General features: G+C 39.7%; 1 protein-coding gene across 3 annotated transcripts in view; it reads right to left on the reverse strand.

Moving 5' to 3' along the window:
* The window catches only part of ANKRD17 (ankyrin repeat domain 17), a 96,801-nt gene that overhangs the window by 27,071 nt on the left and 54,499 nt on the right, over positions 1-15,231 (reverse strand). For 2 of the 3 annotated variants that reach the window (XM_074905339.1, XM_074905338.1), the window contains exons 8-15: positions 11,986-12,223; positions 11,220-11,411; positions 10,734-10,843; positions 9,853-9,940; positions 8,676-8,803; positions 7,878-8,021; positions 7,201-7,303; positions 4,884-5,639 (exon numbers count right to left, since the gene is read on the reverse strand). In XM_074905339.1, the coding sequence (XP_074761440.1) occupies positions 4,884-5,639; positions 7,201-7,303; positions 7,878-8,021; positions 8,676-8,803; positions 9,853-9,940; positions 10,734-10,843; positions 11,220-11,411; positions 11,986-12,223 (1,759 nt within the window). The remainder of the gene's footprint in view (positions 1-4,883; positions 5,640-7,200; positions 7,304-7,877; positions 8,022-8,675; positions 8,804-9,852; positions 9,941-10,733; positions 10,844-11,219; positions 11,412-11,985; positions 12,224-15,231) is intronic. The other variant, XM_074905340.1, reaches the window with a different exon arrangement.

Genomic DNA, 15,231 nt, shown 5'->3' on the forward strand with positions numbered 1-15,231 from the left:
GGTATTAATTTTTATGGGTAATGACTGATTGTATTTATTTCAACAACACCTGTGCAGAGTTCAAATTTGACCAGCTACAAGTCTTAATCACATTACAAAACAAGGTTGAGCTTTTCTTTGTCAGAATACATCACTCCAAGCACCATTTGGCTACTCTAGTCAAAGTCTTTCACATTTGTTTGGATATTAAACAACCAGTTTTGTGCTTATTGATAATTAGGACCATAGCTGCTCTTCGTGTTGATTTCTTTCTGGACATCTCAACTTTCTCTTAGCTTAAATGAAAAAAATTACATCCTCACAGCTGCTACCTTCTCTCCCATGCTCAACAGCCTCACCATCCAGAGAAGCAGCTGGCTTACAAATGCAGCCCCAGTAACAGGGGAGGAAAGAGAACAGTCAAGCTGACAAATTTAAAAAAATCTGAAAACTTAACACAAGATACTTAACATTTGAGCAAACGGGATTTTTGCCTCACTGATTTACACACCCTAAATCAAAACGTATGTCTGGAAAAAAGCCTGACATTTTAAAAGGAACATGGGGTTGTTCATGATATTTAAGTTTGCTGCTACCTTGAATATTTTGTATTTTCACTAAGTGCAAGATGTTACAGAAGCCACCTTTATAATCCCATTTCATCTTTATGTCAACCATTAAGTTTCTCGCTAGTGTTGTCTGACTGCGGGCACAGTATTGTTCTTATGCATTTATTATCTCCTGTAATGTCAACAGTAGATGTATAAAAGAATTGCAATAAGCAAAGATGAGGGACTGGAAAAAAAAGTCACAATAAATATATTACGATACCTCAGCTTTTTCCAACTTGTTTCAAACCCAACTCAACAGGCTTGTTCTGCATCAGCTTCTTCTCTCCCTCAAGTTCTCTTTAGTATCTTAAGTTACTAAAAGATATGTTCCTGCCACACATGCTCAAAATCAATACAGAACACTTCAAATGCTTAACAAGCCTTGAATTACAAGAGTCAAAGTTGTGTTCTGAATTGAATACAAACACACAGCATTGATTCTATGTACTAACAGCTCCACAGATGAAGCCTGAAAACCACACACCTGTAGTCTTGATTATTAGTTATAGTCTGAAAGGTGGACCATGGCAGGCTCGGTACCACACAAAACCAGCTGTCTAGCAATAGATGGAAGTCTCTTAAATATTCCAAGAATAAAGGTCTAAATGCATTTACCATCCATTTGCAAGAACAGCATAACCATTGCCAACAACCAACTGTAGTTACACCAGTGTATAAACACTTGCATCCTCAGTTTTCTGTGGCTCCTGCACAGGTGGCAAGTGGGACAGAACCTCCTGATTTTTCTGACATGGGTGCTCTATGGTTATTTTTTCAGTACTGAATTTCTGTGAAGAACTTACAGTCAATACATATTCTTTCTTATGTATTAGTTTAGAGAGTTACAGTTAAAACTCGCTCATCCCACGAGGTAGTTCCCAAGAATTAATCTTATCAAGTGCTTCAAGATTCCTGAAGTTCTTTGTAAGGCTGTGTTACAGGAGATAATCCTTTGAGTGGCTAATACTTTAAAAGAGTTTGCTCTTAAAAAAAGCATATATTTTTTCTTCATACCCTTAACACATCATTTAACATATGCAATGTTTTCATTAAAGAGTTACATAACTAACCCTAAAAAATACTTTTATTCACTAGCCTCACAGCAAGAAAAGAACTTAACATCTGAAGCTGAAGAGCAAACCTTTTGCTTGCCATCAATCCCAGCAGGATCAGCAAAGATGCTGAAGTTAAAACTGAAAGATTGTTTACTATTTTTTCAACTTATCCTATTTCTTTCTTTAAAAAGCCTCAAACAAATCCCTTAACTCAGGCAATTTAAGTAGAGCTCTGGTAACAGCAATCAGCTTCTCTAATAGCAAGGAATTCTACTCTACAGTGCCAGAGTTGATCTAGCAAGAACACCTGACCTCTACAGCAATACCCATGTCTTACACTTGCCTTGGACAAATACCAGCATTTGCACACCTGGCCACGATTTAAACAAGTACTTAAAACTGATGGAAAAGTTAAACTCATTCTTTGCAACTAGTTAGGCACAGACATAAACATTAGATAAAGTTTTCACAGTCAAGGTCAGACTTTGCTTTTCTCATCAGTGCTGGAAGACACAACTCTAATGGAACTAAACTGAAGTAATCTCAGGAACAGAGACTTAAATCTATGGGAATACTCTAGAGGGTTCCTACTGATGCAACATGCAAAGCTACTGATAAAATACTTGGGTGCTGCTTTTTGTGTTACATTAAGCCCATTCCACCTCCACACTAACTTCTGATGCGTGGATTCAAGATGATACTTAAGTTGCCTACTCAGGTCTGAGTCTGCTTTTCTGTGAAGTGGCTGATTTTAGAGGTTAAGTGAGAGCAAAGATGGAATTGCACCTGTACAGCTTTTAACAGACTTGATACAAATGCCTTCCGGAGTACAATTTGCTGGGACCTGAAGGGATTGAGAACAGCCCTGCAGAGGACTTGGGAGTACTGGTGGATGAAGAGCAGGACATGAGTTGGCAATGCATGCTCACAGTCCAGAAATCCAACCATATCCTGGGCTACACCAGGAGAAGTGTGGCCAGCAGGTCAAGGGAGGTGATTCTCCCCCTCTGCTCCACTCTCATGAGACCCCACCTGCAGTCCTGTGTCCAGCTCTGGGGCTCCCAGCATAAGAAGGACAAGGATCTGCTCAAGTGGGTCCAGAGGAGGCCACAAAGATGATCAGGGGACTGGAGCAGCTCCCCTGTGAGGACAGGCTGAGAGACTTGGGGTTTTCCACATGAAGAGAAGGCTCTGGGGAGACCTTATAGTGGCCTTCTAGTACTTAAAAGGGGCTACAGGAAAGGTGGGGAGGGACTCCTTATCAGGGGGTGTAAGGATAGGATGAGGGTTAACAGTTTTAAACTGAAAGAGGGTAGATTTAGATTAGATACAAGGAATAATCTTTACTGTGAGGGTGGTGAGACAGTGGCACAGGTTTCCCTGAGAGCTTGTAGCTGCGCCCTCCCTGGCAGTGTTCCAGGCCAGGTTGGACGGGGCTTTGAGCAACCTGGTCTAGTAGAAGGTGTCCCTGCCCATGGCAAGGGGTTGGAACCAGATGATCTTTAATGTCCCTTCCAACCCAAACCATTCTGTGATTCTATGAACTCTGACCTCATTCCCAACTGCATGTGTGCACGCACATATTAAGAACTGTGACGAAGTAGTACAAAAACATTCACTCAAATGCACATTGGAAATACCCAACCTTTCCAAAAAGGCATGCATGACCATGTGGGTATGTGGCAGATGACCTAAATCTGTAGGTTCTCAAGATGTTATATGCAGTTAAAAACTTAACAAATGTCATAACTCAAAATTTGTTATATTTTAACACAACTGAAGTGCACTGCACAGAATCTTTGTAAGTAATCAAGAGCTGTAATTATCTCATCTCTTGAACTGAGTAGCTGGTATTGTTATGTATCCCAGCAGCTCCATGGGAGAAATCTTCACTATCAATGCATGATGGACATAGTTTCATCTACTGTTTCATGCATCAAGTTTGGTTTTTTTATCCACTGACAGGTTCCAATCTGTATGTTTCAGCTTCAACTCTAATACCAGATTTTCAGAAAAGAATCTCTGTAGGTCCTGTAAGTTTCAGTAATCTTTAATGCGGCTTTGCCTGAACATCAGGTTACTCATTAGGTGCCTAATTTGAAAAGTGATGTTTCAAGTACTTTAAATCACCACCTGGTATTTTTAATCATTACTGTATCTTCTATTCACTTCGCACCATTACTGTAGTCCAGTAACTCTTGCAGTACATGCAGGACCAGCTCCACAGCTCTGCACATCTGGGTTATGACATTCCCGTAGACCTGCCTTTCCTCTGGCAGACACCCCTCATCCTAACATGCTTGACAAAGCAAATTTGTCAAAACAGATAGCACTTTTAAAAATAAAACTTCATCAGCTTAACCAAAAGCACCAAATTTTCGTAACAATTTTTTTAACACTATGTCCTAACAGTTAATCTATGATCAGCTGAGTCAAAATAAGTATTTTATTTTTTACACTAACACTGCAAGGGGATTAAGTGCAACTCAAATGGGTGTAAAGGAAAGCAACACTAACAACTTCCATTTCCTATGGTATTTAAAACCTGTTTTATTCTTTTATTTTAATACTTAGGCCTTAAAGGACTGATGTCACTGGGTAAAGAATTCTCCAAAGTGATTAAGAAGAATTTGGGAAGGCCAAATTTGGTTTTTTGCTGGCTAAGCAGCCATTTTTATGAGTAGACATTTTTAGAAGTCATAGAATTATAACCTTTTTCTCCCAAACGGAAGTAACAACTTCTGATAGGTAGACTATTGAAGGCCAACTAGAGCAGCTCCCAGAAGACAAGCCTACAGGTTCCTTACACATTATAGGCTTGATGTGGTGCTATAGTTGCTCAAAGTCTGAGTGCTCCAAGTCAGTTTGCAGGTAGCTAGTCCAAAGTACTAACCAGTATCATCAAAATGTTGTTCTTGAGCTACAAACAGGCCGAAATAGAACTGTGCTAGACCCCAGCACATCCCCCCCACCATCTATGAAGAGCTAAAAGTGCCACTTCTGACATACCAACCTGACAAATAGGCACCAGTTAGCCCAACAAAAGGAAAGGCAACCCTGCAAATTGAAAAATTAAAACTAGTTCTCTGAACTCCTCAAGACAGGGATCAGTAGGCTAATGGTACTTGCTGTAGAGCTAGCAGGAATACACAAACACACACACACATACATAAAGAAGTGGACATACCCTCAACTGGTCAAGCAAATATTATACCTGCTCATAACAATATAAACCCACCTGCCATGATGTCATCCAGCGTGTCATTGAGCGTCTGAGCAGGGCTGGCTACCATTAACCCTTGCTGTGTTTCTGTCAGTATTCCTTGCCCCAGCCCTGCTAGTTGTGCTTGGCCCAATACTGGCTGTCCAACTATAACACCTTGCAGTTCTGTAAGATTTGCGATGGACCCTGGAGGTAAGGAACCTGCTGCCAGAGGCAAAGCTTGTGGCATCGCCAGAGGCTGAATTGGTGCAAAACCCGTCTGCGCAGTAGCTTGCTGAGGATCATCTTTAAGCAAGATGGGGTCCACTTGCTGTAATCTTGCATAGTCTCCCTCTGAGAGTTGTTCTCCTACCCCAACAGGAGTGAGTAGTCCCAGATGCTGGCAAGATTGTTGCTGCTGCTGCTGCTGGAGCTGAATTCTTTGCGCTTTTACCTCTAGATATTGCTTTTTAAGCTGCTGCTGAGTTTTCAGCTGTAACTCTCGCTCCACTTTCTGCAGTTCCTCCAAAATCTTTTGCTTCTTCTGAATTTGTTCCTCTCTCGTTTTGTTCAGCTCCTCAATCTTCTCTTTGGTGAGCTGGTCAGCGTGTGCCAATTCCAGGGACTGCAGCTGAGCGTTCTTCTCTATGGCTTCTTTTATCCTCTGCTCCAGCTCTGTCAACTTGCCCTGAGCCTCTTCTACAATGCTCTCTGGAGACTGATTGGTGATGTAACCCTGTACATCCTGGTTGTTTGCTGGCAAATGACTGCTGGACTTTTGTTTAGAAGCAGCTGTGTGAAAAAGAAACCCCCTCAGAACCAATGGAAGTGCATATGAATGGCATCCTCATTATAGAGCTACTGCTGGGATGCTAAATGGCCGGTTATGCACCTAGACACAGCACCCACAGAAGGTCAGCGTGTACTGTAAGGCCCTCAAAGAAAACCCTATCTTTCACTATCAATTTTAGAGCAGTCAGACTGCAATTTAACAGTACCGATTACTGCGCATACATTCCAAATAACCCTGTGCTATGTTGACATATTTACTCCAAAAATTGTTATACTTTTGCCAAATGAAGTGATTGTCTCAAGAGCCGCTGTTATCAAGTGGTGCTACAAGATAAATGGAAACAAAAAGAAAGGATACACTGACAAAAAGAAAGGATATGCTGTCTCTTTACTTGATGTTTTGCGTCTGGTATCATGTTAAGACATAAACATATGGTTACAGCCCTGAAAGCACAGCAAAAGTGATGCAAAAACATCTCGAGGGACAGGTGACTTGTTCTAGGCCACGAGCTTTGTGAATAACTCGGTACTTTTTAGGAAGCACTACACTTTCTAGGACTACTGAATCCTTTCGCTACAGGTATCCAGCTTTGCTCAGTTGACAAACAGTGCTAGAACCCAGGATAGTCATTTATATTTAACAGAATCTAACAGGGTATGTTTAGCCACTACGTTTTATCCATAGCAGACATGATTTTGCCTGTGTCAAAACTCAGCTCTCTGCCCAGGCAAGGCAAATATTTCAGCCTTCCTGTAAGAATGAGTGATGGACTCATCCAATTCATCTTTTATGAAGAAGTCCACAGTAACACAGCTGACATGGTCTGCCATACCGGTTGGAGAAGGAACAATTGGTTAATTTTGAAGGGCGAAAGATAAATCAAAACTCAGGATTTGAGTCAGTGGAGGTGCCCAGTTTCTTCCAGTCATTCTCGCTGTATTTCCAGAACAATACAAGTGTACACACAGTATTAATTTTATGACATGCACGCCTGTATTTGCACTATTGCTGATCCTTGATAAAAATAGTTTTGTAAGAGAATTCTTAAGTACAGAAAGAGTTAAATGTCAAAATGGCAATATCAAAATAGATGCAAATTTAGTCCTAGGAGGACCTGAGCCACATCAGACTAAATATTTTATAGCACAAGAAATTCCGCCTTCTGTCAAGTTAGTCAAACCCACTCCAAGACTACTATCCTAAGTAAACACAAGTTATCAATTCATCTATGATATGGAGATTAACATTGTTTTTACAACTTGCATTATCAAATTTATATAGACTTCTGGGTGAAATTTTGCATTAGTCCAATATGTCAGACTAATATATTTTAACGTATTTACTTAGGCAGATTTCTTGACGCTTTATGATTACAGGGTTAGATGACTGACACTTCATATTTGGCGGATAAGCAAATCCTTAAAAAAAAAATTAAAAATTGCAGTTTCCTTGACTGAATCCATAAACACTCTTCATAGGAACTACTCTGCTAGAAGTGCAACCCTCTATCTTCTACCTAGGAAGGACATTTAGAAAAAAAGCTCCAGAACTAAGACTGACCTTTATTTCTGATGGGAAGGGTTGTGGCGACATTAGCAGGGGGTTTGTCAGGCTCCTGGGGTGGGACGACCATGGGCAGCGCCTGCACTGGTACACGAGGAGCCTAAAATGTTGGATACTAACAGATTACTTTTCTCATACTCTAATCTAGTTATACTTCAATAGAAGGTAAACAAAACCTGTTAGAAAAGCAGACTTTAATGGTGACTAATAACATTTAATATGTTTTTTAATATGCTGAGTTCATTAGTTAACAATTTGAGATCATCTGACTTTTATATACTTTGCATGTTTAACCTATGAAGTTACCTGCCAAACAACACTCATTTCAGCATGGTACAGTGCTATACTATGGCAAAACAAATACAAGCCACAATGGGCTACAAATGTAATTGTGAAGAGCCTCATTAAAGCAGACCTTTTAAGTTGCTGGGTTTTTTTCTCCCCTAATTTTTTCCAATAATATTTATAGAGCAATAAGAAGAATGTACACAGTGATGCTCAAAGCAACTTCACCATTTTCGTAACAGCTCAAAGTAATTTTCAGTGTGTTCACCTACAGTTCAATAGTTCGTGAAATGATGAGACACTCTTCTCATCTTTAAACTTGAGTAAGCTGCAAGAAGAAATGCAAACAAGCCCCACAAACCCACAGATAACCACACCTTAAATCTTACCCTATTTAAATCATGGGATGGTGGGGTCAGCTGAGTAGCATCAGGTGGAGGAGCAGAAAGCAAGTTGTTTGGGTAATCTAGAAGGTAACAAACCACGCTGGTGTGACCACCTTTTGCTGCCTCTATTAACATAGTTGATCCATCCTGAAGAGGTATAAGATCACAATATTAGAAAACAGTACCATCAACACATGACAACACTTATGGATTTTGGGAGACACAACAGTAGATATTAAGACTGCTTTAATAGGTATTCATTCAATCTGCAGTAAGTCTACATCTAAACTTAAGGATTCTAAGTATTTAAAAAAAATACCTAGTACTTTTTAAAATTTTACTTCCTCTTGCACCGTTATGACTTAAAACCTGCGTGCAACCTTTACATGCATAGTAACTCAGTAGACTGAACTCACAGAATCACAGAATCATTCAGGCTGGAAAAGACCCTTGGGATCATCAAGTCCAAACATCAGCCCTACTCTACAAAGTGCTCCCCTATACCATATCCCCCAACATCTTATCTAAACGACCCTTAAACACATCCAGGGATGGTGACTCCACCACCTCCCTGGGCAGCTTATTCCACTGTCTGACTCCTAACTCCAACTTCTGTAAGTATGTTCATGAGCGTAATGCCTTCTGTGGAAGTACCAGCTCATTCATCTTACTTCCATTTATATCATGACATGTTGGGTCAGTTGCAGAGAATACAAAAGGAGCATATCTGCTTGGGTATCATTAGTTTTAAGATTAATGAAAGACCACGTCAGAGGAAAATAAGGTAGCTGAGTAACAAACCTTTAATCTGTGTGTAGGATCAGCACCATGAGCTAGCAGTAACTCCACAACTGCCAAATGACCTCCAGCACAGGCCAGTGACAATACTGTATGATCGTTGTTAGCTGTGGTCCTATTCACATTTGCTCCTTCAAAAAGAGAGGGGAAAATATTTAAGAAGTCTTCAACCCAGTTTTCCTCTACCTGAAGTGACAGGAAGCTAACAGAAAGCTTTTTTTTTTTTGTCTTAAAAATGAAAGCATAGCTCTCCATGGCTGCGGTCTTAAAACTGATAAATGGTCAATTATTACCATCATCAGATGATCATTTACCATGTCACAAAGAAAGAAAACCCTGTCTGGACTAGTACTCCAAATCGACTGTTCAAATGGCTACGTTTTAAGTATGGTATGTCACATACCAGGTGAACCTAATGCTTTTAAATTTGCCAGCAACTGTGCCAGGGCTATGCCTTTTTTTTTAAAAAAAAAAAAAAAAAAAAAAAAACAAAAAACAAACCACAAAACAAAATACCACACACAAAAAGAAACAAAGACAACCCAGCAAAACCCAACCCCAACAAAAACAAATGCTAAGATTCAGCACATGGATCCACGCATCTTAGCACCAGCAAGCAGCTGATTAATTGCAGTTCTGCTTCTTTACAGTATACACAGGGAAAATGACATCACACTGGACACTCTAGGCCAGTCATGCTTCATACAAGGAGGGTACAAGAAACATACATCAGTTTCAGCTCAAGAGAGAAAATAGAAATTCTGAGCTCTGTATCAACTCTATGCATTCAACAGTGACGTAAGGCTGAAGCAAACAGTTCTGACAATATCAAGCAAGTTACAGTCAAAACTTTGAAGCAGACAGGCACTTGAAATTAAACTTCTGAAAAGACATGCTCAAAAGCTGCACTGGGAGCATGGAAACACCCCGTAACTACTACTATTGTTGCTACTTTTACTAGGAATTAGAGACTGGGATATAACTACTTTTAGAAGTAGTTGCAGTTTCTACTAATCTCACCTGAAACCAGAGGTGATCATTACATGCCTAGTTTGAGACTCCATGACTTACTTGAGTTACAATATTTGAAACAAATCCAAGGAAGTTACACTGGTACTGACATGTCTTAACTTTGAGTACTTCTAACAGCAGGAAAATCAGAACCTTTTCACATTCTTACCTTTGCTAATCAAGAACTGAACAGTGCAAACGTGACCTGCCCTTGCAGCTTTCATGAGAGGAGTTCTTCCACCTTCTGATTCATGCTCCTAGAGCAGATAAAGGAAGGCTTAAAATTCACAATTCAAAAGTAGCATATGTGAAATGATGCAAAATTCAGCCTCTTGGTTTTTTGAATGGCAAGACACCAGATATGGAAGATCCCTTTTCAGTGTTTCACAAACCATCAACATAAAAATTCATGTAACCTTTGAACCAACTGTATCTTGCCGACAGATGAAACTATCTACCTACCTTTGCACAGGTCTAAGACTCCTAGACAAGAAGCACTCAAGCACATGATGGGGATTTTATTTAAACAAAATGTATTCTGTCATGCTTAATTTTACTTTGATAAGATACTGATGCAAACCTACTGAAATGTAAAAATCAATTTACCTCCATCATCTTAATTCCATTATGGTACACCAAACAGATCACATCAGAACTATCAACAGTTTTCTGCATAAGGAATAGAACAAATCTGCAGGTACACATACTAACCTATAATCAGCCTCACAATTCAAAGCTGCATACTGTTCAGGACTGCACATGACAGAAGAATAAAATTCCCCTATTTTTCTGTACAAGCAAACTTGAACAGCTTCAAAATGCTTTAGACAATCACCAAAGTACTGTAACTAACCTATGTACTTTGAGGTCATCGAACAGACTAGAATCCATTAGAAAAGCAACACCAATTCTCAATTAAAAGAAAGGGTTAGAAGATAATTAAGACAATTAAGAGTAAACTCATTAATTTGTCAGCAGTGAACACAGGACCAAAAAGACATTTATAATTCATTTCCTAGTTAAATTTTTTTTAAGAAGGTAATGACTTACCAGATCCGCGCCTGCCTGAAGTAAGACATCTGCTACATCAGTGTGGCCATTTTCACAGGCATATGTCAGTGCTGTGTCACCTGTTGCTGTTGTTGCATGCACATTAGCCCCTGCAGCAATAGTAACAAACATAAGCTTTATGAAGTTCATTATGGAAAACATGCAAGTCTCTTCATAATCTTTACTGGATCAGATAGCACATTTTGAACATTCCCCTTCCAATCCAACTTCTGTGAAACAACTTAATCACACTCGAGAGGAGTAAAAAATATAAACAAACTAGAAGTTCAGTTCCAAGTGAGTTTACATCAACTTAACCTTCAAAAGCTAGATTAGGGACCAACTAGTAAAGTACTTAAGGTTCCACAAATCTTTGCAGTCAACTTCAAGAAGCTGCTAATGAGAATGCAATGAATACAGAAAAACTGTTTTTCTCTTAAGGTTATATTGAGCTTCTACAAAACTGTTAACAGAATTACTCCATACCTGCAGCTAATAAATATTTAACCAGCTCCAGATGACCCTCTTGAGCAGCCTCCATCAAAGGTGTAGAACAACCAAGTTCTATGTCAGCTCCTGCTTTAATAAGAAAATCAGCAACCTCCAAAAAACCTCCACAGCAAGCCAGAGTTAATGCAGTTTCCTGTGTCTCCTCTGTTTGAGCATTGATGTTTGCTCCTTAAAACAAAACGAAAACACCAAAACCATACATATATCAGAAAACACTAGTTAATGAAACCCATGTCAGCAAACAAAGCCATTTCCTGATGCATAACATATCTTATTACCTATCTCATTTCTAGGGCTGCAGAAATTTTCTTCTAGAATCATAGTACATCAAACTGAAAGATTTCAACTTCATGGAACTACTCTGAAAACCCCTCTGAGGACCTCAATGTACTTCTCTATAGCTTTACAGCAATAATACCATCTCAAGATAGGCCAAGGCCATTGTGCAGAGTGCAAGTTACTCACATTAACTGTTCACTATTCAATGTCTGTCTGTAAACACAAACCTGAAGAACAATTCAGAATAACTATTTACAAAGTAAACAAGTAGAGCAAAATCTAATTTGCTAACCCCTCAACTATCCCATGAACTGCTCAAAAAGAAGGGAGATGTGGGGGAGTTCAGAAGCTGTTCAAGAAGAAAACAAAAACTATGTTACAGCAACATATCTTTTTTTTTTCCTCCCCCTAGTGTATGCAGATGCCTACTGAATTAGTCTATGGAAGCCACCACAATAGTTACCTTGACCAAGTAACAGTGCCACCATTTCTTCATGGCCTTCTCTAGCTGCTTCCATTAGTGGTGTGTATCCTTCATCGTTTACCTCTTCCAAGTTAGCTCCACGTTCAATTAACAGAGCTGCCAGTTCAACGTGCCCGCCACAGGCTGCCAAAGTCAATGGAGACTCAAAAGAGTCAGCAGGCATGTTCACCTGAGCTCCACTGTCAAGAAGTAATCTTGCCACTTCCACGTGGCCATCCTAAGAATTAAAAAAAACCCCAAGATCAAAAGACTGTCAAAATGGAAAAATCGCTGTTCTTCTCCAAAGCTTTAAGCAGTCACTAACTCAAATTACCTCAGAATATACAGTGACAAGGGAATAAAGGAGTCCAAACTATAATGAAACTTAACAGTCTTCCTAAATAATTTTCATAAGTATTTGCATAAAGACTAGAGATCTAGTATTAAAGGCACCTCAAGAAACTTCAAGCACGTTTTACTATGTTCAATTCAAAAATAAAATATTGTGAACCACATATTAAACTTTTCCGCTGATGGGGTAATTAACAAGCCTGTCAACTTCTTATCATAAGAGTCAAGTTCCAAGTGTTTGGGATCAGCTGGGGGGGGTGGGGGGGTGGGACTGGACAATGGGACATGGACACACAGATAACAGACGGACACCAAAACAAAGCAAACTCCAAACAGTTGAGAGCGCGCTTGACACTATTTTAGAATCTTGCCTCCTCCACAAGAACACCACCAAAATCCTCAACATCCAGTGGTCCTCTGTTAAAAACCGTAGACACAGAACTGTATGTACAAAGTTATCTAAGAAACTAAAATCCTATGAAATAAATTACCACTCAAAAGTGTTTTTTCTTGCATTCTGCCAAATTTACTAACACCACTAGCAATCTAATAAATAAAGGAGTATTCAGAGAATTTAACTTTAAAAAAAAAATCTTATCTTGGATATAAGAACAGGTTTTGATGTTCTTCCTAAAAACTTTGAAATTACATTGCAAAAAAGTCACCCAATGCCAACGGTCTCACTTTGTCAAAGAGGGAATTTTGTTCTCAATTCAACATGCAGTTGTGTTATTTATTAAATACTGTGTACTTTAGTTATAAAAACAACACGTCAGGAATACAGTTCGTCCTTGCACCCATGGAGACTAAGTGTCTCAGAGTATTTAGGTTACAGATTCCCAGCTTTCAGGGATGGAGGTGGAAGACAGGACAGGATTTAAGTTTAACAATTTTGCTTCCCTCCTTTTTTAAAAAGAAGCCATACATGATGACAATGCTTGCCTCTTGACTCCTGCAAAACTATTTCACTGCTCAATTTAATAGCAGAGTCAGGACTGACTTTCTCCCTCCAAAAGAAGAACCAAAACAAGACCATTTGTCAAGGATTCCTAACACATCACAGGAGCCACCTGAACTACAGCCTCCCCTCGGCAGGACCTTGGCAGGATTTCCCAGACACCATTATCATGCTGTCAAACTCGTTTCACCACAACATAGCTTCTAAGTTTGCTTTCTTCCTTTAGAAACAAAGAAAATATTTGAGCATATGATCTTCGTCATGTTTTTAGTATGCCATAAATTCAGAAACTATTTGAAGTGGCTTTTTGGCTGTATGTTTACACTGGCAGCCTGACAGTGACACAGCCAGCTGCCATCCAATTCTGCTTTTGTTCAGACAGAAGCAGAGACCGGCTTGGTCACTGCAGTCCAACAACAGCACAAACTCTCCAAGCAGGTTTTTGTCATGAGGAAACTGTCATCATTCAAACTTCGAGTAACCATAATGGGAAAAGGTCTGACACACAAAACACAGAAGGGCTACACAGAAAAAACTGCAGCTTACCAGGAACACAAGTCTATCCTGAGGTTGTCACTGAACAAGGTAAGCACGCCTTGATCTCAGATTAACTATTAAGTGGCAGCAAATCGCAGCCATTGCCATCCTCAACAAGGTAGATCCACACCCCAAAAAGCTCTTTTCCACACAAAATATGAAAACACATCTGATATTTTTGGGCTTCATTTTCTTAAGTGATTTATACCTTCTTCTGATATCCAGGGAGCAAACCATTATTTCCACTCAGAAAAATATCTAGGACATTAAGTAGGACATATTCACCTTTTACATGAAATTACAATACTATTTTAGGGAAAAATTCCAAGACTCCATAAAGAATCTTTCCTCAGGGAAATGCAGACACTGCCTCAACATCAGGCTCACTAATCACCCCTGATTCATGACAAGTATTGGCAAACAGCAAGTATAAAGGTATGCTTCAAAGCTTCTTATATGGGCCAAGCTGCCTTGAGAATAACTGCTGGTGTTTAATCACACAAGATTTTATCTGTGCTTTAACAAACCTCGCAGTGGGGTGGTGCTGTTCAGCTCTTCTACAACAGCTAGAAAAAGCCTCACAACTGCTATTAGATCACCAAAAGTAATCTGACCAATCTGCATAAGCACACCAGGTGTATTTTAAAGATCAACCACTGTAGGCAATCAGTACTCAGCCATCACTGTGCAAGAGGAAGCACAAACTAGACAAACCTGCTTTTTGCTCCCACAAGGCAAATCCCACAGCCCAGCAGCTCATTTGCATTAAACCAGTGGTAACTGCTGTCTATAAAAAAGCTCAGAAGTCTTCCAGAATTCATTGTAGGACAAAGTTTGAAACAGTCTTGCTGGCTTGTATCTAAGTAATACGCCACATACAAACGATTCAATAACGTATATTCAAGTTCAATGCTATTTCTCCAGGAAAAGCATGCTGAGATGAGAAGCCCCTGCACTGCTTTATTTCAGACTGCAAACTTTCTAGATACTGTTATAGAAAGCTGTTTCCTCTCTTAATCAGATCTGAAAGTACTGAGACACTCAGCTGTCTGTCAGTTCTGAGCAGCAGTGTGGAAATGTCTACTTAAGAACAGTTTCCTGCAGAACTAAGTTGGGGTTTTTTGCTATTGTTCTTAATAAAAAAACGGGTCTCAACATTCCTATGAGTCCAATGGATTTCTGTTAGTCTGTTGGTGGAAGGAAAAGGGGGGGAAGAGGGTGGCAAGAAGGCGGCTCGCTCCATGAAAACGCTTCTTTCTCTGTGAACTTCTGATCTGCCAAGAAGCCATCCTGATTGGAAGGCTACTGCAACATCCAACAAGGCAATTTTATCCTCACCTTCCAGGGAACTCACTGCAAGGACAACACCCATAGTATTTATACAGCTAATCTATTAAGAT

Source organism: Athene noctua, chromosome 4, assembly GCF_965140245.1.
Source record: "Athene noctua chromosome 4, bAthNoc1.hap1.1, whole genome shotgun sequence".
In the NCBI taxonomy this organism is placed as follows: domain Eukaryota; kingdom Metazoa; phylum Chordata; class Aves; order Strigiformes; family Strigidae; genus Athene; species Athene noctua.